The 27,622-nt window shown below is 39.7% G+C and overlaps 1 protein-coding gene across 1 annotated transcript in view; it reads left to right on the plus strand.

The window, feature by feature from the left end:
* The window catches only part of LOC126177368 (protein FAM161B-like), a 214,478-nt gene extending 187,906 nt beyond the window's left edge, over window positions 1-26,572 (plus strand). The window contains exons 6-7 of the mRNA XM_049924451.1: window positions 6,670-6,925; window positions 24,822-26,572. Coding sequence (XP_049780408.1) covers window positions 6,670-6,925; window positions 24,822-25,250 — 685 coding nt within the window. The 3' untranslated portion in view covers window positions 25,251-26,572. The remainder of the gene's footprint in view (window positions 1-6,669; window positions 6,926-24,821) is intronic.
* Window positions 26,573-27,622: the final 1,050 nt, after the last annotated feature.

A 27,622-nucleotide genomic window follows, 5' to 3' on the forward strand; every position in this document is an offset into this window, starting at 1 on the left:
TCCAGTCCCGGGAGCGGAAAGACTTACCTTATGGGGAAAAAAGGACGGGTATACACTCGCACACACACACGTATCCATCCACACATATACAGACACAAGCAGACATAGTGTATACCCGTCCTTTTTTCCCCATAAGGTAAGTCTTTCCGCTCCCGGGACTGGAATGACTCCTTACCCTCTCCCTTAAAACCCACATCCTTTCGTCTTTCCCTCTCCTTCCCTCTTTCCTGATGAGGCAACAGTTTGTTGCGAAAGCTTGAATTTTGTGTGTATGTTTGTGTTCGTTTGTGTGTCTGTCGACCTGCCAGCACTTTCATTTGGTAAGTCACATCATCTTTGTTTTTAGGTATAAATTATTTAACAGTTACATTGCAGACCCATACATATTCCCTGGTACACTTACACATGGAATAACTTATCTGAAACCTAAAGATCAAGCAGACACAGCAAACCTAGCTAAATATCGTCCCATAACATGCCTACCAACAATATACAAAATATTAACTTCAGTCATTACACAGAAATTAATAACACATACAACACAGAACAAAATTATAAATGAAGAACAAAAAGGCTGTTGCAAAGGAGCACGAGGATGTAAAGAGCAACTGATAATAGATGCAGAGGTGACATATCAAGCTAAAACTAAACAAAGGTCGCTACACTACGCATACATTGATTACCAAAAAGCTTTTGATAGCTTTAACCCCACTCATGGTTACTACAAATATTGGAAATATACAAAGTAGATCCTAAATTGATACAGTTCCTAAACATAGTAATGAAAAATTGGAAAACCACACTTAATATACAAACAAATTCAAATAATATCACATCACAGCCAATACAGATTAAGCGTGGAATATACCAAGGCGACTCATTAAGTCCTTTCTGGTTCTGCCTTGCTCTGAACCCACTATCCAACATGCTAAATAATACAAATTATGGATACAATATTACTGGAACATACCAACACAAAATCACACATTTGCTATACATGGATGGTCTAAAGCTACTGGCAGCAACAAATCAACAACTCAACCAATTACTAAAGATAACAGAAGTATTCAGCAATGATATAAATATGTCTTTTGGAACAGACAAATGTAAGATAAATAGCATAGTCAAGGGAAAACACACTAAACAAGAAGATTACATATTGGATAACCACAGCGACTGCATAGAAGCGATGGAAAAAACAGATACGTATAAATATCTAGGATACAGACAAAAAATAGGAATAGATAATACAAATATTAAAGAAGAACTAAAAGAAAAATATAGACAAAGACTAACAAAAATACTGAAAACAGAATTTACAGCAAGAAACAAGACAAAAGCTATAAATACTTACGCTATACCAATATTGACCTACTCATTTGGAGTAGTGAAATGGAGTAACACAGACCTAGAAGCACTCAATACACTTACACAATCACAGTGCCACAAATATAGAATACATCACATACATTCAGCAACAGAAAGATTCACATTACGCAGAAAGGAAGGAGGATGGGGATTTATCGACATAAAAAACCTGCATCATGGACAGGTAAACAGTTTAAGAAAATTCTTTCTAGAACGAGCAGAAACTAGCAAAATACACAAAGCAATCACTCATATAAATACATCGGCTACACCACTGCAATTTCATAACCACTTCTACGACCCTCTAGATCACATAACATCAACAGATACAAAGAAAGTAAATTGGAAAAAGAAAACACTACATGGCAAGCACCCGTATCATCTAACACAGCCACACACCAATCAAGACGAATCTAACACATGGCTAAGAAAAGGCAATATATACAGTGAGACGTAAGGATTCATGATTGCAATTCAGGATCAAACAATAAACACCAGATATTACAGCAAGCATATTATTAAAGATCCCAATACCACAACAGATAAATGCAGACTTTGCAAACAACAAATAGAAACAGTAGATCACATCACAAGCAGATGTACAATACTACCAAATACAGAATACCCCAGAAGACATGACAATGTAGCAAAAATAATACATCAACAGCTTGCCTTACAACATAAACTTATAAAACAACACGTTCCCACATACAAGTATGCACCACAAAATGTACTGGAGAATGATGAATACAAATTATACTGGAACAGAACAATAATAACAGGTAAAACAACAGCACATAACAAACCTGACATCATACTCACCAATAAAAAGAAGAAATTAACACAACTAATCAAAGTATCCATACCCAATACAACAAATATACAAAAGAAAAAATTGAAAAATACATCCAACTGGCTGAGGAAGTCAAGGACATGTGGCATCAGGATAAAGTTGACATTATACCAATTATACTATCAACTACAGGAGTCATACCACACAATATCCACCAGTACATCAATGCAATACAGCTACATCCAAACTTATATATACAACTACAGAAATCCGTAATTATGGATACATGTTCAATCACCCGAAAGTTCCTAAATGCAATATAACATATACCGTACAGTTAAAAGGAAGTCACGCTTGATCAAGGTCCGCGTCACTTTCCATTTTTGACCAAACATAATGTCTGAGAAAAGAAAGAAAGAATAATAATAATAATAATAATTTTATTGTCTTTAATCCATTACAGCAATAGACAAAGTCATACACATAATACAATATAGTACATGCTGTAAAGGAACAGTATTGTTAATAACATTACAGTTTAATATCACAGGCCATGAAATCATTTATATTATAGAATGGGTTTACAACTAACCAGTCATAAAGTGTTTGTTCGTATTGTTGCTCTGGTAAATTCTGTATAGCTTGTGGAAGTTTGTTAAATAATTTGTGGCCCATAAGTTCATAACTGTTAACTGATTTTGACAGTCTGTGGTAGGGTGTATAGATAGAGCTGTTTGTCCTAGTGTTGTAACAATGTATATTTGCCCTGCGTTTTACTTCAGGTAAGTTCTTTTTTGTGTAAATTAAAACATAATAAACATATAGGTTTATTACTGTCAAGATTTTTTCTTGAGTAAACAAAGGTTTACAATGAGCCTTGTATGGTGAGCCTGTAATTATCCTAATAGCTTTCTTTTGCAGCAATAGTATATCATGCACACAAGTGGAGTTTCCCCATAAAATTATACCATAGGATATGATGCTTTGGAAAAATGAGTAGTAAGATACTCTAGCATAATTTTTAGTTACACAGTGCATTAATCACCTTAACAAATAGATTACCCTAGACAATTTACCACTAATATACCTAATATGTGGATTCCAAGAAAGTTTATCATCCAAATATACCCCCAAAAATTTAACACAACGAGGATCATCTGATGGAAACTTGTCTTTTAAACTAAATACCATCTGCTGGGTTTTGCTTTCATTAAGCAGGAACCCATTTGCTTGAAACCAGAGTGAAGCTTGCTCAATTGTCTCTGTAACACGTGTTTTAAGGCTATTAAGATCATTACTGCTCTTCAGAAACGTTGTATCATCAGCATAGAGTACTGTTCTGGATTTAATTAATGATGGCAGGTCATTTATCATTATTAGGAAAAGGAAAGGGCCCAGCACGGATCCCTGTGGAACACCTACCTTAACCTGTTCTGCACTGAACATTTCTTTCCCAACATGGACGGCTTGCTTACGGTTTTGTAAATATGATCTTAATAGCTTAAGGCTGTTACCTTTAACACCATAAAAGTCCATTTTTTCAAGCAGTAATGTATGTTCTACACTTCTACACAGTCAAAGGCTTTGCTTAGGTCACAAAAAGTCAGTTGAGCTAAGCACTTATCTTCAAATACTTGATGGATGTATTTAACAACATTGTCTGTGGCATCAATGGTTGACAGATTTTCCCTAAAGCCATACTGTGATCCACTTATTAATCCTATGTTATCAAAGTAAACAGATAATTGTTGGTAAATTATGCAGTCTAGAAGTTTTGAAAAAACTGGGACTATGGATGTTGGCCTGTAACTTGAGACAGAATTTTTATCTCCTTTTTTATGTACTGGAACTACCCTGGACAGTTTAAGCTCATCAGGGAAAAAACCCTCCAGTATACACTTGCTTATACAATATGTTAGGGGGTACACTATACAGTCTATTACTTTCTTCAGCATGTTACAAGACAGGTCATATATGTCTACACAGTCTGATGATTTTAACTGCTTCACTATTCTTAACACAAAACCAGGGGAGACCTCCAAAAAATTGACAGTATTTGTGTTTGTTGATGACCTAGCAATATTTTTTGACAGTAACTGTGATGAGCTGATTTCAGGTTTAATTATAGTACTTCCTACTTCCTCAACTGATTTAATAAAAAAGTCATTAAATTCCTGGGGAGAGATACTAATTTTGTCACTTCTTTTATCTTTGGCGGCACTATTTATTAGTGTCCATGCTGCTTTTCACTTATTGGTGGATTTCTCAATACTTCTGAGATTGTGTGTTTGTTTGGCTTCCACAATTGCTTTTTTGTACTCATTCCTAGATCTAACATAGGCTAATTTAGCATGGTTGGTTTTCAGATTTTTATAAATATTGTGCAACAACATAACTTGATTTTTCATAGTAGACAGCTGTTTTGTATACCATGTATTTTGTCTATTTGGAACTTTTGCTTTTAGGAGTCTGTCAGTTACTTTGCATTTCTTTATTGGAATGCAGTCATTAAAATGTCCCAAAAATGCTTTAAGAAACCTATCAAATAGTACCTTTGCTGGCAGATAATTGCTTAGAGTATAATGTGTCTCATCATAACACAGGTCAAACCAATCTCTGTTAGAAAGGGACGTACGAAACCTGTCAATTTTCTCATCTGTGACTGGTGTAGTGACCACAACTTCTGGGACAGGTTTATTTACATTACTCTTATCAAGAGGGAACCTACTTGTATAATTTAAAGATACTGAATCATCATCAGAATATAGAAATACTGTCACAAAACATGAATCTTCTGTTGTTTTAAAATTTACAAAAATATTGTCAAGACATGCATGTTCTCTTGTAGGCTTGTTATCGACTGAATGTAAGTTGCACTGTCTTATTAGGTTTTGAAGTTCAGTGACAGTACGTTTTTGTGTTGTAACATCGAATTCAGCATTCACATCTCCACCTATCACAATATCATAATGTATCCATCTAGTATCCGTAAATACATGTAACAGCAGGTCCAGTTTTTCTAAAAATACATTGGTTATACCCTTAGGTGATCTGTACAGGGAAATTACAACTAACTTAAAACTGTCTATTACTATACCAACAGCTTCAAAGTTTTATTCATCACACAGAAAATCTAGATCTAATCTATTGACTGCACTGCTAAGTGACTTGTTAACATATATTGCCACACCACCTCTTAAATGCAATTTTCTGCTGTAGCTACTGGCTAGATTATAATTATCAATTTAATAAATGTAAGTTCACTCTCACTAGCGCAGTGTTCACTTAAACAAAAGATATCAAACTTATTTTCTAATACAAAGTCATTGACAATAAATTCTTTATCCCTTACTCGTTCAATGTTAAGATAACAGATTATAAAATCAAACCTGTCTTTCTTTACAAATGCACTATTTTGCTGAGAGGCGATTAAATCTCTGGCACTATTTATCTTATGGGCTTCTTCCCCTTGCTGCCTTCTACTAAAAAATCATTTAGACGTAATGGAGGTACAGTTTTCTGTTTGCCTGCTACACTTGATACTGCTTCTACTCTTGGAGGTCTCTAGATATTGAGTCACAGACAGGCACAGCAAAAAGACTGGTAGATGCTTGAGCTTTCAGCCAAAAGACTGGACTCAGAGGTCAGAGACAGTTGTCATATGTGTGTGAGTTGTGCTAGCCTGAATGTGTGTCTGTGTTGTCTACTTCGGAAGGAGGCCTTTTGGCCAAAAGCTCTAGTGGATAGCAGTCTTGTTGTTGCACCTGTCTGTGACTCATTATCTCCTCTATATGGTGAGTAGCATTCTATTCCTTTCAAAATACTGTCCTTATTTCATCCTATATTTTCCATTTTTGGGAGTCTCTCAGGTGGTCTAACACAAAAGGCAGTATCATAAAAAAAAAAAAAAAACTGGAAATCCAACAATATTAATGGTTAGAACATATAAGCAGTACCAGAGTCAAATATACTAATATTTCATTGTCAGAATAACATGACATGAAATAAAGCATGTTGTAAGCATATGAAGACTGTATCTCAGTAAGGATTTCTTGAAATAAAATGTATACAATAGTTCACTTCATTTCACACATGTACTTAGGTTTCTCTGAATCTTTAATAAATATTTTTATGAGTTTATAGATCACTGATAAAAAATAAACACATTCAGTGTTGTGATAAAGTAGAATGGTTGTAGAAATATTGTATAGTTCAGGTAAGATAAATTGTTTATATTTTTTTAAATTGTACACTGTATGTCACTGTGAGGGTGCCCCTTTTTGTATTCTTTGCCTGGCAATATTTTATTTATTTTCAGACGTTAAAAAATTGACTGCTTTCACTGTTGACAAAATGAGTTACACGTTGGTGTACCCTCTGAATACAATGTTACAAATAGCAGTGAATAAGTATATTTTTTGAGAAAATAGCTCATTAAAAATTTAAAAGTTAATCATTTTTTATGCCACAAAAATTTTATCTTGTTTTAAGTTTAATCAATTTTGCAGGCAACGTTTAGAAAATGAATTGCTACAGAAACAAGAAGAAATAAGGAGAAAAGAGGAAGCACGATTACGAGCTAGATTCATTCGCCGACAACCTGCCTGGAGAGCTCTTAATTACAGTATAGCTGAGGATTTGGAATTACGTTTACAATCACGTCGAGAGGAGGAAAGAATCAGGAGAGAAGAGTTCCTACAAGATATGGAAATTATGCTTGATCGCGTGCAGCAGATCCCACCATTATTTGCCAGGCAGTGTCAAGTAAGTTACAATAAAATGAAAAGGATAGTTGCTACTCACCATGTAGAGGAGATGCTGAGTAGCAAAAGGGCACAACAGAAAGACTGTCAAAAACACACACACACACACACACACACACACACACACACACACACACACACACACACACACACGTCCATGCATCCCTCCATCCTGAATATTCCTTTGTAAGTTACAATAAGATGCATCTTCTTTTACAGGTAGGTGTGGGCAATATGCATTTTCACTCTCCACTGTATATATTTTGGAGTGATTACTTCACCGCGTGTATTGCTTGTGTTAACCTAACAAACACATTAAAATAAGACAGTAAATTCCTCCTTCAAAGCATAAGTTCTTGAAATAGACTGTAGGAGTGGTATCTTGACCCTGTATTTATCATTCAAGGTAAGAAGTGGGAGATATTTTTCACAAGTGTGGAAATTGTATTCTCCCTTCCCCCTCTCCTCTCTTAGTTTCTCTATGCTTTTACATCAGGCTACAGTTTTTCCAGAATCATTGTTAACTATTGTGATTGTATTTTTGCAATATTTAGAAACAGCTTTTAAAAGCTATGATATGTTAAATTTTATGCTGAACAAAAGGTGGGTCTCTGCTGTGTTAATTCAGTGGTCATTTTTACTTTTAGTATTTTAAATCAATATAAATTTGAAAATGAAAATGGTAAATAAAAAGAAAGCTTTGAAGTGAAACCAAAAACAATATTAAAAAATGAAGTGGAAGTCTATACAGTTAGGCAAAAGTCTGTGTAAGGTAATGCAGACTGAATTTAAGATGACGTGCATAATGCAGTACATGACCAGTGCGCTTATAATATTGAGTACAAGTTTGTAGCTTATCTTCTACACTATTCCCCATCGAACATGCAGCTCCATCCTTGCCCAACCAGACTGACAGCAAACCATTTCATTTTTACTTTGATGTAACTTTCTTCATTCTCTCTTATGTTTGATTGAGTGACACTAATGTCAGAATTCTAGTGTGAAATTCATTTCTTTGGAACAGTCATATTCCAAGGAAATTGTTAAATGGTATTTGGAATGTGGAAACAAGTCAAGGATGTTCATTTTATTTAGATGTGTTACAAGGAAATGTATGAAAAATAATAAAATGTAAGACTGAATTGCTAGCCCAGGAAGTGAAATGTGTAGTACTGCTGATACACAATATGAAGGTAACAGGGAGACACAACTTAGTTTTCAGAACCAATGTTTCCTTCATTGGAGGGCTATGTTGGGGAAGGTTACTTAGATCCCAGGATATGAGAGAGCCACCTGTAGTGAGGTGAAGGTAGACAAAGAGCTTCTTCTCATAATTTACTTGTTTTGAATTGTCCTTTGAAACAATTAATATTATGAAATACTATTGTGTTATAGTGCTAATAGTAGTTACATTGTAACATAATATAATAATTTTAAGAATTCCTGTGAAGAGACTCTTCAATGTAATAGGAGGAGTTACCAAAAGTTCTTTAATTCAGTCTTAAACTCCACCACATTACACCTATAAGAAATGTAGTATGCTTGAGCAGGTTGTTGAATACATGTGTACCTATGTATCTGATTCCTTTTTGTACTCATGCTGAGCTGCTGAGGTCTTTGCAGAAGTTTATGTTAAAAGTTCTTGGGTACTGGTACTGCATCATTCTTGCCAGAATCTTCCTACTAGATATTTTTGTTTCCTTCCTGAGGCTTTCACAAAAGCTGGACAGTTCACAGCCAGTTACTGGAAGAAGTCCTCAGCAAGAAGACCAAAACAGTGGATCAGAAGATTCTAGCAAGTATGATAGGGTACCAATACATGAGACCTCCAAATGACATTAATGAGAATATGTATATTGTGAGTAGTTGGTTCAAAACGAAAATTCTCTTGGTGAAGCTATTAAAACATGAATAAAAATTGCTGGTTAGTCTTTACCTTCAGTAGAAATGTCGGCACTGCCAATAAACATATAAAAGAACATACAAGTCTAAGTACATCAGATCTAAGCTACCTCCTTGGGAGTGAGAGAGGGATTACTAGGGAAGGCTAAAAAAGAAGGGCATGTCACTCAGAACACAGGATGAGACATACAACAGACCCACCTGTTGTCAGCAAGAGGTGAAATCATACTGGAAGGAGAAAATGAGTAGAGTTAGGTAAGAGGTTTCTATACACAGAGTAATTGAACACGGGAAGTGTGTACAGAAAATAACAGGCAAGAGAGAGTCATTGAACAGACTGAGAAGATCCTGAAAAGCAAAAAAGATGGCAAAGAAATGGAACAAGTTCACCAACCATCAAAAAGGAGTAGCCAAATAAGAAAATGGAGAAAAACCATTACCAGACAGAGAGAGGGAAAGAGATTTGTTTACATCTGTTCCTATGAATATCTGAAGGAGTAGACATTGGTGATGATCTGCAACTGTATCAATATTTCAAAATTCTTTTGACATCAGATGTGTTAGGTATGGAAGTACAGGGTGATTCAAAAAGAATACCACAACTTTAAAAATGTGTATTTAATGAAAGAAACATAATATAACCTTTTGTTATACATCATTACAAAGAGTATTTAAAAAGGTTTTTTTTCACTCAAAAATAAGTTCAGAGATGTTCAATATGGCCCCCTCCAGACACTCGAGCAATATAAACCCGATACTCCAACTCGTTCCACACTCTCTGTAGCATATCAGGCGTAACAGTTTGGATAGCTGCTGTTATTTCTCGTTTCAAATCATCAATGGTGGCTGGGAGAGGTGGCCGAAACACCATATCCTTAACATACCCCCATAAGAAAAAATCGCAGGGGGTAAGATCAGGGCTTCTTGGAGGCCAGTGATGAAGTGCTCTGTCACGGGCTGCCTGGCGGCCGATCCATCGCCTCGGGTAGTTGACGTTCAGGTTTCATAACTAACCTTTTTCGTAGGACTCTCCCTACAGTTGATTATGGAATTTGCAGCTCTCTGCTAGCTCTGCGAGTCGATTATCCTGGGCTGTGAACAAATGCTTGCTGGATGCGTGCTACATTTTCATCACTCGATCTCGGCCGTCCAGAACTTTTCCCTTTGCACAAACACCCATTCTCTGTAAACTGTTTATACCAACGTTTAATACACCACCTATCAGGAGGTTTAACACCATACTTCGTTCGAAATGCACGCTGAACAACTGTCGTCGATTCACTTCTGCCGTACTCAATAACACAAAAAGCTTTCTGTTGAGCGGTCGCCATCTTAGCATCAACTGATACTGATGCCTAGTCAACAGCGCCTCAAGCGAACAAATGTACAACTAAATGAAACTTTATAGCTCCCTTAATTCACCGACAGATAGTGCTTAGCTCTGCCTTTTGTCGTTGCAGAGTTTTAAATTCCTAAAGTTGTGGTATTCTTTTTGAATCACCTTGTATTATCTATTGGCTACACATGAAAATTTGTGCTGGACTTGGACTCAAAGAATGATTTCCTGCTTGTTGCAAGCAGTTGTCTTAACCTTCTCTGCTATCCATGCACACTTCCCAGGCCAACCCAAACCTCCATATATCACACTGTCTAGTCCACTATTGCTCGCAACATTACTTGGATTCCTATAACAATATTAATTAGACAAACATATTCAGTGTTAGTGTTATCATCATCATTTCACCCATCTAACCTTGTAATGCTTGCAAGTCTGAAGGAACAGACTTTGATGATGATCTGCAGTTACATGAATAATATGAAATTTATTTGCCAATTGCGAATTCTTTCAACATTAGCTGTATTAGTTTTGCAAATCTACCTACTGGTGACACATGAAAATTTATCCCAGACTGTGACTCAAACCTAGGTTTCCAGTTTATTGCAAGAAGTCACCTTCATGATCTCAGCTATTTGTGCCTGCTCTCCGGACCAACCCTAACCTCCGTGTGTCACACTGTGTGATGTAATAGTACTTGATGGAAGTGTTGCTTTTGATGTGTACTTCTGGGTATGGTCCTATGCTGCTTTGCCCTCTGATGTATACTTTAATTTTAAAATAAATATATGAATTTGCCCATTATGCTATTAACTAGTAAGACAAATGTAACTAAGTTGTATTTAGGTGCAAAATACTTCATCTAACAATCCACAACACAATATCTAAATTTTCACATAATAACTCTTTGCCTTTACAAATGTCTGCTTGTGTCTGTGTATATGCGGATGGATATGTGTGTGTGTGCGAGTGTATACCTGTCCTTTTTTCCCCCTAAGGTAAGTCTTTCCATTCCCAGGATTGGAATGACTCCTTACCCTCTCCCTTAAAACCCACATCCTTTCGTCTTTCCCTCTCCTTCCCTCTTTTCTGATGAAGCAACCGTTTGTTGCGAAAGCTTGAATTTTGTGTGTATGTTTGTGTGTCTATCGACCTGCCAGCGCTTTTGTTTGGTAAGTCTCATCATCTTTCTTTTTAGATATATTTTTCCCATGTGGAATGTTTCCCTCTATTATTTTCACATAATAAAATTTATCATCTTCAAAATATTGTTTACTTCAATGACTGGTGGAATCATCTGCCCTGGCACGTGGTTTAGAAACTGATTACCTAGAGACCTCAATTTAGTTGTTAATTAACTCAATGCATAAAAATTAAATAAATTAAAACAGCTAGTAAAAAACTCAGACTCTGTCCTCAGATAAATTTTAAATGAAAATAGACCATATACCAACCAACATCTAAACTGAGTCTAACCAAAATATTCTGTGTCCAACTCAAGGTAAACTAAGTTAAAGACCAACCTCAGTTTTCAGAATCAGAGTCCCATATGTAAATCACAAGTCCCACTACTGATGAACTGAAAAATGTCTCTCTTTCTAATTGAATGTTGCTGGAATATAACTCAGACTCATATCAAACATTTTGAACACTTTTCTGACCAGCACAGGTCCTGCCTGAACCAAGTTGTAACAAACAACAGCCCTTAAGTAGCCTCAGTCCATCTCTCCATTGGAAATCCCACATGCATGTCACTTAATGAATTTCACATTTCCATCAGCCTGCTTTACATCTTTTTATATGTAGATAACGCTGTGATTCTGAATGCACCAGTAGACATACACTAAAATTCTAGTCTAAATTTACATTTAATTCCAAGTGCAATAGCTATAGATGTGACACCAGTTTCTGATTGGATTTATGAACCTCTTTCCAATGCACTATTCATAATTAGGATATCTGTGGTAGTTCATAAGTTATGGGTGAAACTAAACAAAGTCATAAACAAATAATAAAAACATAAATCTTAAGAGCTAAGGTTGAATATTTTGTGTAACACCCTCCACTAATGCATACTGTCATGCTGGTTGTGTACTTGTCATAATTTATATTAATTTTAAAAGCCAACTGAATTTTCTCTCATAGCTTAATTAATCATGCTACAAATCATGTGAATATGTCAATCGTAGTGTCTCGCTGAGAGCTACAGTTTGAGTGCTCACTCTCCATTGTACATTAAATAATAAATAAGTTATTAAACATCTGCTGATTGATGGTTACAAAAACCTACTATGTGCTGTATATTTTTACATATCCAAATTACAACTAATACCTGCACATCAGCAGAATTGTTGTGTCCCCCATTTTTAATATGACATGTCGCCCCTCACTATATTGGCCGCTTTTATGCTATATGAGCACAAAGATGAACAATATGTGAGATGCTATTGTGTGTGTCAGTAGTGGATCTGATGTCATGTGCACCCAATTTCAAACTTTGACAGTTGAATATGTCACACCAGCTGGTGATTGATTACACATACCGGACACCCAAGTAACACTGGGGCTGCCACTTCTCAGCCTCACCTGGAGTCTGCATTGTCTTGCACATACATCTCATATGCCATTCATGACCAAACCCAAACCTCCTGCTCAAATAATAGTCCATCATATCACAATTGTCTATGCACCTGTTGCTCACAGAATTACTTGGATTAATGCTACAGGGTTAATGCGGCAGAGTTGTTCAATGTTCCATGTTAGTATTATTATTGCATTTTGCCCATCTAGGCTTGTAATACTTCATTTACAGTGCCTGTTCCTTCACACATGCATGCACATCTGAAGGAACAGACACTGATGTTGATCTGCAGCTGTATTAAAATTAGGAAATGTATTCACCAATTGTGTATTCTTTTGATATCAACTATGTTATGTACGGAAATATTACCTATTGGTGCCAAATGAAAATTTGTGCTGGACCAGGACTGGAAACCAGATTTTCCACTTACTGCAAGTGGTTGTCTTAACCATCTAGGGGTGTAGACAGTGTGGCATATGGAGGATTGGGTCAGTCTGGGGAGCATGCATGGATAGCCAAGGTGGTTAAGGTGACTGCTTGCAGTAAACAGAAAATCTGGATACAAGTTGGTCAATAAACTTTGTAATATGCATGCATGTCTGAAGGAACAGAAATTGTAAATTAAGTATTACAAGCCTAGATGGCCAAAACAATTATGATAATACTAGCATTGAACATGCTCGTCTCATTAACGCTGTTACAGGAATCCAAGTAACATTGTGAGGCAGAGGAGCATAGACTGTGTGGCATGTGGAAGTTTGGATCAGCCTGAGGAGCATGTACATGTAGGCATGATGGTTAAGGTGACAGCTTGTGATAAGCAGGAAATCTGGGTTCAAATCCTGGTCTGCCACAAATTTTCATGTGCCACCAATAGGTAACATTTCCATACCTAATACAGTTGATGTCAAAAAAATCACAATTGGAGAATAAATTTTCAAGGAAAGAGCATTGCTAAACACACAAAAATTGATTGCTGAAGATGAAGAAAAATCATCGAAGATATAAAACATATCTCCAACTGACAAAAGAGGGTGAAGTGCTCTTGCACTTAAGTAGACTACCCACTGAAAGAGTGTGCAGCAGATATATAGTGAAATGTAAAGTGAATATCAGTGGAAAGCGAATAACACCATGAGGAAACAGGAGAAGTTCACCAAATGCAGAAAGACAATAATGACACAAGAAATACTGGGCAATTAATGAGTGAAACTTATTGGAAAATTGATAAAGAAAGCCATTCGACAATACAAGTCAATTGCAAAATACTGGAAGTAGATCACCAAAAGAGTTTACCATATAAAATACCATAAGAAAGGAAAAAACATGTGGCCGGCCACACTCAGAAGGAAAAAAAGATCATTTAATAAAGAAAGATGACAACTAAATGGATAATAGAGAAAGCCTCATAAGGAAAAAATATCTCTGAACCTATGAAAGAGAGAGAACACATAGAAACATCACCAAATGATGAACAGGCAAAAACTGTGGATTAGACACAGGTAACACAATAAAAGAATGCCAGAAGAGGTGTAGTAACACGATTCACATTTCTGTCGCACTTCACATAGTGTAGACCGGGAACTGTCTGCTAGGCATGCCCGATGTGAACTGACTGGGCACGGCCCGTGCAGCCTGAGTTGTTGTTGTTCCACCAGAAGAGGGTGCGGCTGAATTCTTGCGTGCCCTCTGGTGGATGGGACTTTACTTGCGGCAACTACTGTCTGTGATGCGCTGTGCCGATGTGTGCCTCCCGCGATCTTTCTGGTGGCTACTGCACTCCCCCTCCTTCAGGGGGTGAAGCCACTGTGATTCACTGCGTTGGAAGGTGGAGCGTTGGGCAGTAGCAATGACCTCCATGTCCATTGGAAGGCTGGAGTTGGGGGGATCTGCCAACCCTCGAGCTGGAATCTTCAAATACAGTTGGAAGTGACCCACACGAAGAGGCTCCCGTCATCCCACCACCGGAGCCTGGGACAGAAGGGGCGACAAGCCGTCGAACTCCGGATCCCGGTCCACCCAGTGGTGGGGACTATGGGGAAGGGATGACCACAGGTGAACCAGCCTCCTGAGAAACCGGGCCTGCGAGGGGGGCCGGCTCACGCTGGGGCATCTCTAACGATGGTGATGTCGGTGCTGGAGCTATTGGAGGCCGCCAAGGCTGAGAACCATCACAGTGTGGCGGAGTCACAGGTGAGAGGGGCGGTAGCGTCCCCTCAGAAAACAATACAGGTGCCGGCAATGGGGAAGCCGGCGCCCGAGGGGTCAGAGGGGTGGGTGTCCAAATGTGGACGTAGCTGATTTTGGTGACGACGTACCTCCCGGTCCCCCGCCTGCAAGGTATAGAGCTGGCATCCATTGCAGCACAGGAGCACCGCCGGTATCCAATGTGGATTGCGACCAAACCCACGTGCCCAGACCGACATACCTGGTGGAAAGCCGGGTATGCTGTTTTGCAAAGACTGGCGAGGACCAGGCCTGAGTAGGTGCAGCAGAGTCCTAGGTTGGTGCGTGTGGAGGAGCTCTGCGTGGCTGCATTCTCCCATCGATGTTGTCCGGTATGCCGTCAAGAAAAACGTCACCATGTGCTTGGCTTCCCCATTCGATTGTGGATGAAAGGGGGAAGAGCAAACATGCCGCATACTGAAGCACCTACAAAAATCCTGGAAGGTCTGCGAAATAAACTAAGGTCCATTGTCCAATACCAGGGTGACTGGCAGACCTTCCACAGAAAAGATTTTTGCTAGAGCCTGGATTACTACTTTTGAAGTGGTTGAGGAGCAGTGAACCACATATGGGAATTGGGAATAAGCATCAACGACAATGAGCCAAAAGCCATTGAGAAACGGACCCGCAAAATCTATGTGAACACGTTCCGATGCCTGGGTTGCAGGCGGCCATGAAGAGGACGCTGACCTGGGAGACGCCTGTTGGCTCACACACTGGGAACAGGTGGCCACCAAGTGCTCAATTTCTCTGTCAATACTGGGCCAGTACACATGTCTGCGAGTCAAGGTTTTAGTATGGGAAACACCCCAGTGCCCCTATATAATAACGTGAGGACATCCCTTCGCAAACTTGCAGGAACAACCACACGAGGAGCTGTATCATCGGTAGCCAGAAAGAGAACTCCTGCCAAGACTGAGAGGCGGTCTCATAGAACAAAATAATTACGAAGAGGGTCCGAGGCCCAGCCTGGAGGTCGAGACAACAACCCCTGCTGAGCGATGCGAACTACTTGCCGGAGAACTGGGTCAGCTGCTGTTTCCCTGGCGACTCTAGAACTAGTGATCAGGAAGCCATCAACCGCTTCACGGGATGCCACATCCAAATGAAAACACACAATCTCCTCCCAATCGAACTTAGGATCCGGGCCCACTGGAAGATGGGAAAGAGTGTCGGCATTGGCATGCTGTCCAGTAGGGCAAAAATGAATGTCATAATGGTACTTAGAGAGGAACAAGGCCCAGCACTGCAGTCTGTGGGCCGCCCTATCCGTAATCTGAGAGGCGGGGCCGAATAACGATATTAATGGCTTATGGTCAGTGATTAACTGAAACTTTGTGCCATACAAGAAAGGGTGAAACTTGGTAACAGCGTAGACAATGGCCAAAGCCTCTTTTTCCACCTGGGAGTAATGGCCCTGCATGGGACTAATAGTTTTAGACGCAAACACCAGTGGCTGCTCAGAGCCATCCACGTTGTGATGGGCCAGGACCGTCCCCACCCCATACTGCGAAGCATCTGTAGCCAGGACCAACGGCTTATTGGGGTCAAAAGTAGCCAAACTACATGCTGACGTGAGGAGGCCCTTCAACGAGGTGAATACTCACTCGCATGCAGGTGACCAATCAAAAGGAACACCCTTGCGCAGGGGGTGGGCTATGGTGAAAGCCCTGGGAATGAACCGGTGGTAATAGGCAATCTTGCCGAAAAAAGCTTGTAACTCCTTCAGCGAAGCGGGCTGCATAAGGTTGACGATACCTTGGACCAAACTTCCTAACGGCTGGACGCCGTGCCGAGAGATGGTGTAGCCCACATACTCAATGGACGGTTGGAAGAAGTTCAACTTATGCTGGTTGCAACGCAGGCTCACAGACCTGAATTTGAGATAGAGGGTTCGAAGGTTGTGCAAGTGTTCCTTCGTGCTGCGGCCTGTGACAATTATGTCGTCCAGGTAATTAATACAATGAGAGATTGTCGACGTGACATGCTCAAGATAATGCTGAAATATCGCCGGGGCACTGGATATTCCGAAGGCCATCCACTGGTATTGGTAAAGGCCAAATGGGGTGTTGACGACCGCCAGCTGTTTGGAGTCCTCATCAAGTGGTATCTGATGATAAGCCTCCGAAAAATCGATTTTCGAAAAATATTGGCCTCCCGCCACAAAGACGTAATTTTCCCGAGGGTTTCCTGACAATAATGAGGGGCAAAGCCCACTCACTAGAAGAAATGGGAAGAACAACTCCGAGGGCTGTCAGCCGGTCTAGCTCTGCTTTTACCTGAGGTTGGAGAGCCAAGGGGATCTGCCTCGCGCGTAGAAAACGCGAGCGAGCCGACGCCTTCAACGTCAAGTGAGCTTCAAAGTCTGAAACATTCCCCAGGCCCTCCTCAAAGACATCCTTAAAGTCAGAGGTCAAAGATTCCAATGATTGATAGGGAATGTCTTCGGAGACCAACTGTATGGTGTCTGCGATAGAAAAACTGAAAGCTTGAAAGGCATCCAATCCAAAAAGGTTAATGGACAACAATAAAAGTAAGAGGCTAAGGAACTGATTTGTAAGTAACGTCGGTAGTGAATTGTCCCAGAAGGGGAATGAACTGTTTACCACAACCGCGTAGACGCCAGTAAACTGATGCCAATGGGGGCAACCCAAGGTCGGAGTAAGTTTGTGCATTCAACAAGGAAACTGGCGCACCCGTATCTACTTACAGTTGTAATTGGCGCGACCGAACCGACACCTCAATAAAGAGTTTGTGTGCCGATGCGTTGGGAGCCTGGCCCGATGAAACTTCCTGAATGTCAACGTCCATATCCTCTGTACTGGCTTCCTTCGATTCTTTTGAGGCGGAGCGGCAAACTTTAACAATGTGTCCTTTTTTTATTACATTTGCGACAAACGTCCCAACGCTGGGGGCACTCTGACCAATCATGATGTATAAAGCACGACGCACAGTACGGGAACAGGGGCCGGCAGCCGGAACTCTGTTTACGCACCATGCTGGAGTGGCTGTAACGGCCAGATTGTACCGCTCGCAAGTTGTCCACCCCGGACGCAGTGGACATGGCCGCGCCACCCTGAACCACCGCGATGTCGCACCACGCTTCCAACTGTTGACCTGCAGTGTGAGAGATTGAGCAATGGAAAGGACTTCCTCATGGCAAGGGTCTTCGAACTGCAGGGCCCGTTGCTGGACCTCCCTATCAGGGGCCAAACGAACAATGATGCCGCGCACCATAACGTGGGCATACGACTCTCGCAACTGCTCCGTGACTAAATGACACTTGCAACTAAGACCGTGCAGGGTAGTGGCCCACGCCCGGTAACACTAATGGGGCTGTTTCTTGCATTGATAGAACTCGACCCTAGCCGCCACAACATGCGTGCGGCGGCGATAATATGAAGACAGCGATGAACACAATGCGTCGAAAGACAAGGACGAGGGTTCCTGCAACGGCGCTAGCTGCCGCAAAACTTGATACAGCAAGGGAGATATACAAAACAAGAAGAGAGCATGACATACCTCTGCATTGGCAACATGAAACACCTGGAAATGCTACCAAAGGCGATGTTCATATGCATCCCAATCCTCCGCCGTCTCGTCATACGGGGGAAAGGGAGGAGGGAACAGCGCTGGAGCAGACTGCATGGAGAGCAACACTGGAAGCACTTGTTTCACGGTTGCCATGAGCTCCGTCTGCTGCTCAACCAAAGTCCGCACTAAATCCTCCATGCTGTGGATAAGCTGCGAAACCGGAACAACGACGCAACACGCGAAAGAATGACCCTACTCGTCGCCAATTGTGTAGTAACACGATTCACGTTTCCGTCGCACTTCACGTAGTGTAGACCGGGAACTGTCTGTTAGGGATGCCCGATGGGAACTGACTGGGCATGACCCATGCTACCTGAGTTGTTGTTGTTCCGCCGGCAGAGGGTGCGGCCGAATTCTCGCGTGCCCTATGGTGGACGGGACTTTACTTGCGGCAACTACTGTCCGTGACGCGCCGTGCTGATGTGCGCCTCCCATGATCTTTTTGGTGGCTACTGCAAAAGGCAGTTAATTGAATCAAAAGGAAAAATCACTTGAGTAAATAAAAAAAATGTGAGATATAATTGCAGGTCAGTACTTCTGGTCACATGAAATGTCTGTACTGCCTTCTTCTCACAACAGTTGGATCCCCCTCATCCTGTGGCCTGAGTGACCTGTCCTACCTTGTCAACTCCCCCAATCTACAAGATTCCTTCTCCAGCCAGAGGATTCACCAGTATGCAGTGCTTATCATGTACAGGTGTCTGTACAGGACATTTTACCAGAATGCATTTTATACCAAGCTCCAACGATTGCATCTGTCTTATTAGCTGTCCTGATCTCTATTTTAGGAGACGGTAAACTGAATGTGTTATGTCTGGTCTTCTAAACTGTATCTTAGGTAGAAGATTTTCATGTTTTTCCAGTATGGCTACTTTGTCTTTTATTTTGCAATTGATCAGTCAGGCACGTTTCCTTGTTACACTGTTTGAGGTTCTTTTTAGTTATATTCTGTGTAATCTGATCACAAACTGCCTTGTGGCTCCTTTTGGTGTTCTGTGTGAAAGTATGTGAGAGAGAGTGTCCCAGGGTTTCTGAGGATTAAGTTTTATGTTTTACCATCTGTTATATATGTTTCATGCAACAAAACTGCATTTGTCTCCCACCATTTGAGCATGGGATCACCTCTCTGGTGAGCACCCTATACATTGTTAGCATCACCACCGCTGTCACCTCTGAACTTCCTAAGAAAGGGACTGTTAGTTCTGAAACTTAGGATTGTAAATATAATTTTATATCTATCAGCAGAATCGATATTATATATATTTTGTGAAGCAGTTGTCAAAATACATTCTTTGAAGAGGGGTCTGCAGGATGGTTTAGAATCAACATCAGATTTAATTCTTGTAACATGTTTCTTTATTCTAAAAGTATTAAATATTATATCTGTAAGTAGTTTTCCCACACCGAACCAAGTAAATTAATAAATTCACAAGTGGATGGAAATATGTGGAATAAACTAGTTTTGTAACTTTTGAATAACCTGTAACAATAATCATGTTTACTGCAAGATGTTACTGAATTGAGAGACTTCATTAATTCTAGGGTGTGGGTTTTCAGATTAAGGTAGTAGTCCAAAATAGTGAAAAGTATCTACTTTTTGTATTCCAGTGTTTGAGTAACGTTTTTTCTAACTAGTAGAGTGCTGTGGCAAGTCCTTCTTTGTATGTACTTAGTCTTGTCAAAATTCAATAGTAATCCAATTGTCTTACCTGTCAGTTTATGTCTTCAGACATTTATTTAGACGGTTTCTTGCTATTATATTGTAGGCAAAGGAGATAGCCTTTATTGTTTTAACACTATGACAGAATTTTAGTGAGGAAAAAAAGTAGCAGGTTTTGCTTCATTTTGCATTCAGATATTCTATGTGCTTATTCCATTTTTAATTTCTTTGCAATTGCAACCCTTAGAATTTGGTCTCTGTTCTTCTACAGTCTGGTTCATTATTGATAAGAGATAAATGGGTTGTTGCATATCCTTGTTTGGAGGACTGTCAAATTTTAGTGATAGTTTTGTTGCTAAGTTGTTTTGTGACAGTATTTATGTAATGTTCTCATAGTTATTTACATAATCTCTCATGCCTTTTTTATAAATTTAAATTATGTTAGACATTTTCAGTACATCAGGGAACTACCTGCTTAGATGAGCAGTCACATAGGTGTGTAAGAGGTTCAGTTAAGTTTAAAGCACCCAACTTTAAGACTGTTGCAGGGACACTGTCAGTGCCTGCAGAGATGGAGATTTTTAATCGTTTTGCCAATTCATCCTGTGTGACATTGCTGATATACATCTACTTACTACGTGTCCTCATTTTATTTTTATTGGATTGGGCAGTACAAGACACATCCATAAACTAAGTTTCTACTCATCCCACAGCCAACAAACCACAGTAGAATTATAGAAGCAGTTGAAAATGGAGGCTTATATTCCAGTTCCCACTGTGTGTGAAGTGTGGTCAATGATAAAGTTTTTTTAAGACACAGAACATAGTGCCAAATGAAACTCATTGTCAGCTGTGCTAGGTCTATGGGCCTAATGTCACAAGTGAGCTGATGGTGCATTGCTGGTACAGAGGGTTTACAGCAGGTCACCAAAAAGTTCATGGTGAGGAGCACAGCTGGAGGCCATCCATCATTACAGGCAACATTACGGAGCTTGTGTGGTAATGCATTATGGAAAATCATTGCTTACCAGTCACGGAACTTAGAAGTCCATTCACACAGATGAGCCACTCCTTGTTGCAGGAAACTGTGTTCTGAAAATTGTGCACCAGGTGGTTGCCAAAGCAACTGATTCCAGAACACAAAGCAAAGCGCATGGGAGTAGCTTTGACTTTTCTACAGCAGTACCATGCTGATGCCTGTGCTGATACTGTTGCTGATGCTGAGTTTCTGGACTGAATATTCACAGGTAATGAGACATGGATTGCACACAGTACCCCAGAAACCAAGCAGCAGTCAATGCACTGGCATCATAATGGCTTTCCATGCAAGACAGAATTCAAGCAGACTGTGTTGGTGAGGAAAATGTTGGGTTTAGTGGTCTGGGGAGGACAGGGAGTGCTCCTCAACAAATTACTGACCAAAGCTGAGGTGGTGAATGCTGAATATTACTGTGAAACAATGCAAAAATTGCTATGGGCCATTCAAGCAGAATTCCCACCTTCGCAATTCAGAAAGCTGATGTTAGCGGTAAGCTGTGAAGCAGTCATTGAAATGAAGTATTTCATATTCGGCAGAGTGCTCAGCAACAGGGTGGTCTACTTGTTTCTTGGCCACAGTTTGTCGGTGTCGACTCAAGTGGGCAGAAAGCTTATTGGTTGTCATGCCCATATAGAATGCAGCACAATGGTTGCAGCTTAGCTTGTAGATCACATGAATGGTTTCACATGTAGCCCTGCCTTCGATGGGATAGGTGATTTTTGTGACTGCACTTGAGTAGGTGGGGGTGGGAGAATGTATGGGACAGGTCTTGCATCTAGGCCTGTTACAGCGATATGAGCCATGAGGTAAGGGGTTGGGAGCAGGGGTTGTGTAGGGATGGCTGAGTATATTGTGTCGGTTCAGTGCATGGCTGAATACCACTGTGGGAGGGGTGGGAAGGATAGTGGCATGACATTCCTCATTTCAAAAAAATATGAGAGGTAGTCAAAACCCTGGTGGAGAATGTAATTTCGTAATCTCTAAAGTATATGATGAATAAATGTCTTCATCAGAATCAGAGTCATCATCAAAATCTGAATCCTCTACAACCTCTGGTAAGGAATTCTTAGGATCTCTGCTGGTGCCAGCCTAGGCATTCTAAAGAACAAAAAAATACAATAAGCACTATGCCAATTTCACAGCCACACAAATTGCCCATCACACACAGTTCACTGGGACAAGTAATTCCTACAAACTTACCTTGCAGTATCTCTGTGATTTTAATTGCATATTACTGTGATTGACATGAATTTAATGAATCTATCAGCCAAGAAGATAAGATGAAAAACTTTTACAAGATCAAAAATCTTAGCCAAATTATAAAATGTTCCCACTGGTAATAATTTCTGATTTATTGATTCTAGTACAACCATCAAAATAAATAAAGTCTGTTCAGTAGACAGTCCTTTGTGAAATCCACACTGTTTGCTACTGAAAATGGTTTTCTGTGCTAAGTGTTTCCAAGGTTTTCTTCCTTTAGCCTTTGATAAGGCAATATCATACTACAAGGCAGCAGTTGCTAGTCTTGGTCCACCCCAGGTATTTTATTTCCTCGGTACCCACCATATCTGGTGAGCATTCCCCTATCCATCACCTGGGGAGATGCCCGAAGGGAGACCAGCAAACTCCACATGGGTGGTTTTATTATAAGCTCCTGAATATTTACTTTTAGAGATTTAATGATGCTGTAAACTTCTTTTGGAGATACAAAGTGTGGTTTTATTTTATCAAACTTATTCTCAAATTCTGTCTTAGAAAATGTAGGCTATCTACTAATGAAGTGTTCAGACTCAAATATTATGCAACTGACAGAAAGAAACTTATTAAAAGGTTTGCCAATTTTTGGACTATCTTAGATCAGTTCATTATTTGCCTTTAAGTAGATTTCCTCATTTTTATTTACTTATTTTTGTTTTGTGTCTTGTTTTTACTGCATTACAGACCAACCTTATCTTGCTGCTGGAGGAACTTGTTTTTTCTTTGAAATACATACAATTTGATCCTGTGATGAATTTACTTGCAGTTAAAAAATTATAATGTTATTGAATCCTGCCATCATCTGTGTCTCTTGATGTGAAGTGTTTTCTTTGTTTTATATGACATTTTGATTTAATTTGTTACTCATGTTTTATGAGCATTTAATCTACTTACATGGTGTGTTTTTAAGACAACAGTTTTCTGAATACTGTGTGTGTTACAAAATACTTTGTACGCTGTCTAGTTACATAAATGTGATCACCTGTCAAAAGCCTCCCAAGTGGCCTTTTGCAGCCGTAGACCATTGTGAGATATGCAGGGAGAGTGTCAGTGAAGTTCTGTAAGGTACCAACAGGGATGCAGGGATGTGGAGCCTGCCAACTCCAGTGCTGTGGCCAGCTGTGTTAGGTTTCTCTGTTGAACATCCATGGTGCGAACAGCCCAATTGAGGTAGTCCCACAGATTCTCTTTTGGATGTGAATCAAGGGAATTTGGTAGCCAGGCCTGATGCTCTTCAAAGCACACACATACACTGTAAGCCGTGTAGCATGTTGCAGTGTCCTACTGGTAGATGCCATCGTGTGGAGGAAAAACAAACTACATATACATGTGGACATGGTCCCCAAGGATAGATGCTTATTTGTATTGATCCACAATACCTTCCAGAATGATGAGCTCATCCAGAGAATACCATGAAAACATTCCCTAGATCATAACATATGCAGAGTGTTTACTTTCAGATATTTCATACTGTACACACCAACATGTAGCATAAAGCATGGTTCATCTGAAAAGGCCAACTGTCGTGACTCAGTGGACATCCAGTTGCAGTACTGGCATACAAATTACGGCCTTCGCCACCAAAGAACAGCAGTCAACATTGGTGCATGAACCAGGGGTCGGCTGCAGCAGCTCTTACATAGCAATGTTCACTGAATGGCCATTGAGGAGACACTGTTGATAGCCCCTTGGTTCGTCTGGGTGATCAGTTTCTCAACAGTTATATATCTGTTCACTCATATACATTTTCACAGTCATTATTCACCCCTGTCATGTATGGCCTGTGATGCACCAGGGTTGCCTCAGCACCAGTTTTGGATAGTACCATTTTGCCATGCATGGTATACTTTAACTATGGTGACACAGGAACTGTTTACAAACATAGCCATTTCAGAAATGTTTCCACCTTTGGTTCGATAACCAATGATCATGCCCCTCTCAATATCAAATAAATCCCTCCATTTCCACATTATGACAATGACTGTATTGTTTTCTGCATTCCCTAAACATGCTTGATGTAACCTTCACTGCCAACACTGCCACCTGCATTCTATGAGTGGTTATTGCACATTGAAGTTGGACATAGCCAGTGGTCACATTAATGTGACTGGACTGTATATATGGGTTAAGATTTTTTTTTACGTGTTATACAGATTGTACATTGAGTATTTTCATAATATTTACTCTAACTTTCTTTTTATCTTAAATGTTCTATTTGTTCTGACAATTATTTTTACTACCACTGTTTCAGTTTTGGTTACCATAATTAAAATATCTTATCTAAATGTATTTCATTTCATAGGCAGGAATGAAAGAAAAGTTCAAAAAACGGAAGAACGAACAGTGTAAACCTGGTCTGAAAATTGCTGTTCATGATATCCCTAAAAAGTATCAAGATTATGGACATTTCAGCCCAAGTGCCTTTTCCGATGATAAGTGTTCGAAACTTGGATTAAAAGTATCTATCAATGAAAATGCAGAAACAATTGCATGTGAAAGTGAATGTGAAGATGATACACAAGGAATAACAAAGCATCAAGGTGTTAAGATTGAAGAAATAGTGGAAGATAAGTCAGAAAAAGGAACGGACAAACCGGTGGAATCTAAGCAACAAACTGGTAACATAAAAACAGAAGACTGCCCTGAAGATGATGACTGTGATTATACTGAAAGTTTTCAAGATGCCAGTGATGATAAGAGCTCTCATACTAGCACTTGTGACAGAGACTGAAAAAATAGCAATACTCATTAATTAACAGAAATGTTACATTACCAAATATTATAAACAGGGCAATAGTCTGTTCTTAACTGTATATTATGCCAGATGTCTGTGAATAAGATATGCAAATTGTCATAAAATATGTTGCTGTGAACGACATACAATTATCACTATATGCACCAGGTAACAGCCCACCAAAAATTTGACAACATAACATAACTTTAGTACCAGCTCTAATAATATGCCACTGGTTGCATTTCATGCTTGATGGCTTTGAGCATTAACTACAGTGTGTTTCCCAGTGCTTCTCAAACTTAGTAACACAGAAACATCTGCCATATATTGGCTCATATGGTACTCATATGTTAGAGGACTGCTGTATGTGACTGATCCATGTAGTCTTTACTTGGCTTTGGTACACAGGATAAGGGGTGAAGAAATTTCGCATGGCATGGCAGAAGTTACTATCTCATCTAATAACACAGCCACATGTATGTCATGTATATCTACGTGAGGCACATTAGGCCGTGCTTCCTGTGGCTGCAAAGTCAACGGATGCTCAAGTGCGATAAACTTCCTTTGCTCACCACTACACTTTCCACTGCATTGTGACATAACAAACTGCCATATTTCCATAGCTGCATGGTATGGCCATATGCTTGTTGTTCCACAGTTGATGACTACTTGGCCACATGAAGCCAAGTGATGGAACTGACAGTTAAGTGAAGCTGAGCCACATGAAAAACTAGTGACGAGGAACAAGTACCACTCTTATGGCTTCGATCCAGGGATGCAGCACCCTAGAACATCTATTTCATGCAAACAAATAACTTGTGGATCTCTACCTCCTGCTTACATCTTCACCCATTTAACAAAGACACTGCATGCTCCAAACTTTTCCTTCAGAACTATGGATGTTTTTAGTAACTCTCTTCACCAAAAATATATTGTTATGAAATAATTCACAGGATTTGTGCAATATAAAACAAACAGCACTGGTTGTCATCTGAGTTGTTTGGAAATTAATCAATGGCTGGTCCTCTCCTATATTATTGTAAGTATCATGACCACAAATTATTTGTAACTTCTTTTCAGACATCATGTATCATAAATGCTTCACATATGAAATGGACAAATAATATTAAGCTTTACAAGTCATCTATTTAGAAGGTGTTGCACATTAATTGAGGCTGTATGGAGCCAGAAAAATCATATATATCCATCAAGCAATACCACTTACCTGTTTCTTGTGGCCAAGATTGTATGTATTATAACATTAATGTCCAAAAGTTGACCATAATAATTGGGAAGCCTGGAAAGTGGAAAGAGCAAACCTGAGCTAACACACAGTAACTGATCATTGAGATTTCCCCCTCCCTCCCCAACCCGTTGGAGGAGGGAGGGAGGGGGGGGGGAGAGAGAGAGAGAGAGAGAGAGAGAGAGAGAGAGAGAGAGAGAGAGAGAGATAGACCATGGCTATGTAATCTGTGCGCCCTGGATTTGAAAGAACTAAAAAACAGCAAAATATGCAAATATTTACCATCTTAAAAATGAGATATGACTTTATATAAGCTTGTTTAAAAACACCCTTGTTTACTTTTTTTATATATACCATGTAATGTAAAATTCACTTCTGAACACATTGTGAGGATACTACTTGTTTTTTGCTTATTTGAAATTAGTTAGCACATTATTTTTGAAATGTTTGCAAGTGTCTTGGGGGAAAAAAACAACACAAAGTACAGTGAAAACAATAACACCTATCCAAACAATGGAACTATGCTTTTACTACTGTGCACCACTTAAAGTATTTCAAATCTGTTAATATGTTTTGTCAATCTTCAGTTTCTGTAGAATTGTGCTGTATCACAGGGTGCATTTTCGGGTTTTCTATTTTCAAAGATCTACGGTTGTCACTGAGGATATTTTTGTACCTAGTTAAGTTCCTCTCCAAATCACAGGATGTCACAAGAGCATATCTGAAGATAGCCAGCAGGCCACCTTTTGTTGGACACAGATTGGTCACATACAGCCTCCAACATATTCTGTAAGAGCCAATATATAGAAGATGTTTCTGTGTAATTAACTTTCACATGCATGGGGAAATGCACTGTAGTTAATCTTCAGATGTTGTAGCATTCCCAGGAACTAGTTTCGCACTTTGTAGTATATCCAGGATTCTGCTGGAGAATACTTTGTAATTTGTTGTGCACTTTGTCAGCCACAAGCCCATGAGCTTATCCCAACTCACACTGCACATAATGACAAATATGTAGAGCATGACACAGTGGAGTACCAGCAGCTCCCAGCCATATGATGGCTTTTGATGCTACTGAAGATTTTGCATTGATATATGCCAAGTGTATCCATAAAGACCTCTTTCA

The sequence above is a fragment of the Schistocerca cancellata genome, chromosome 1 (genome assembly GCF_023864275.1).
Source record: "Schistocerca cancellata isolate TAMUIC-IGC-003103 chromosome 1, iqSchCanc2.1, whole genome shotgun sequence".
Lineage (NCBI taxonomy): Eukaryota > Metazoa > Arthropoda > Insecta > Orthoptera > Acrididae > Schistocerca > Schistocerca cancellata.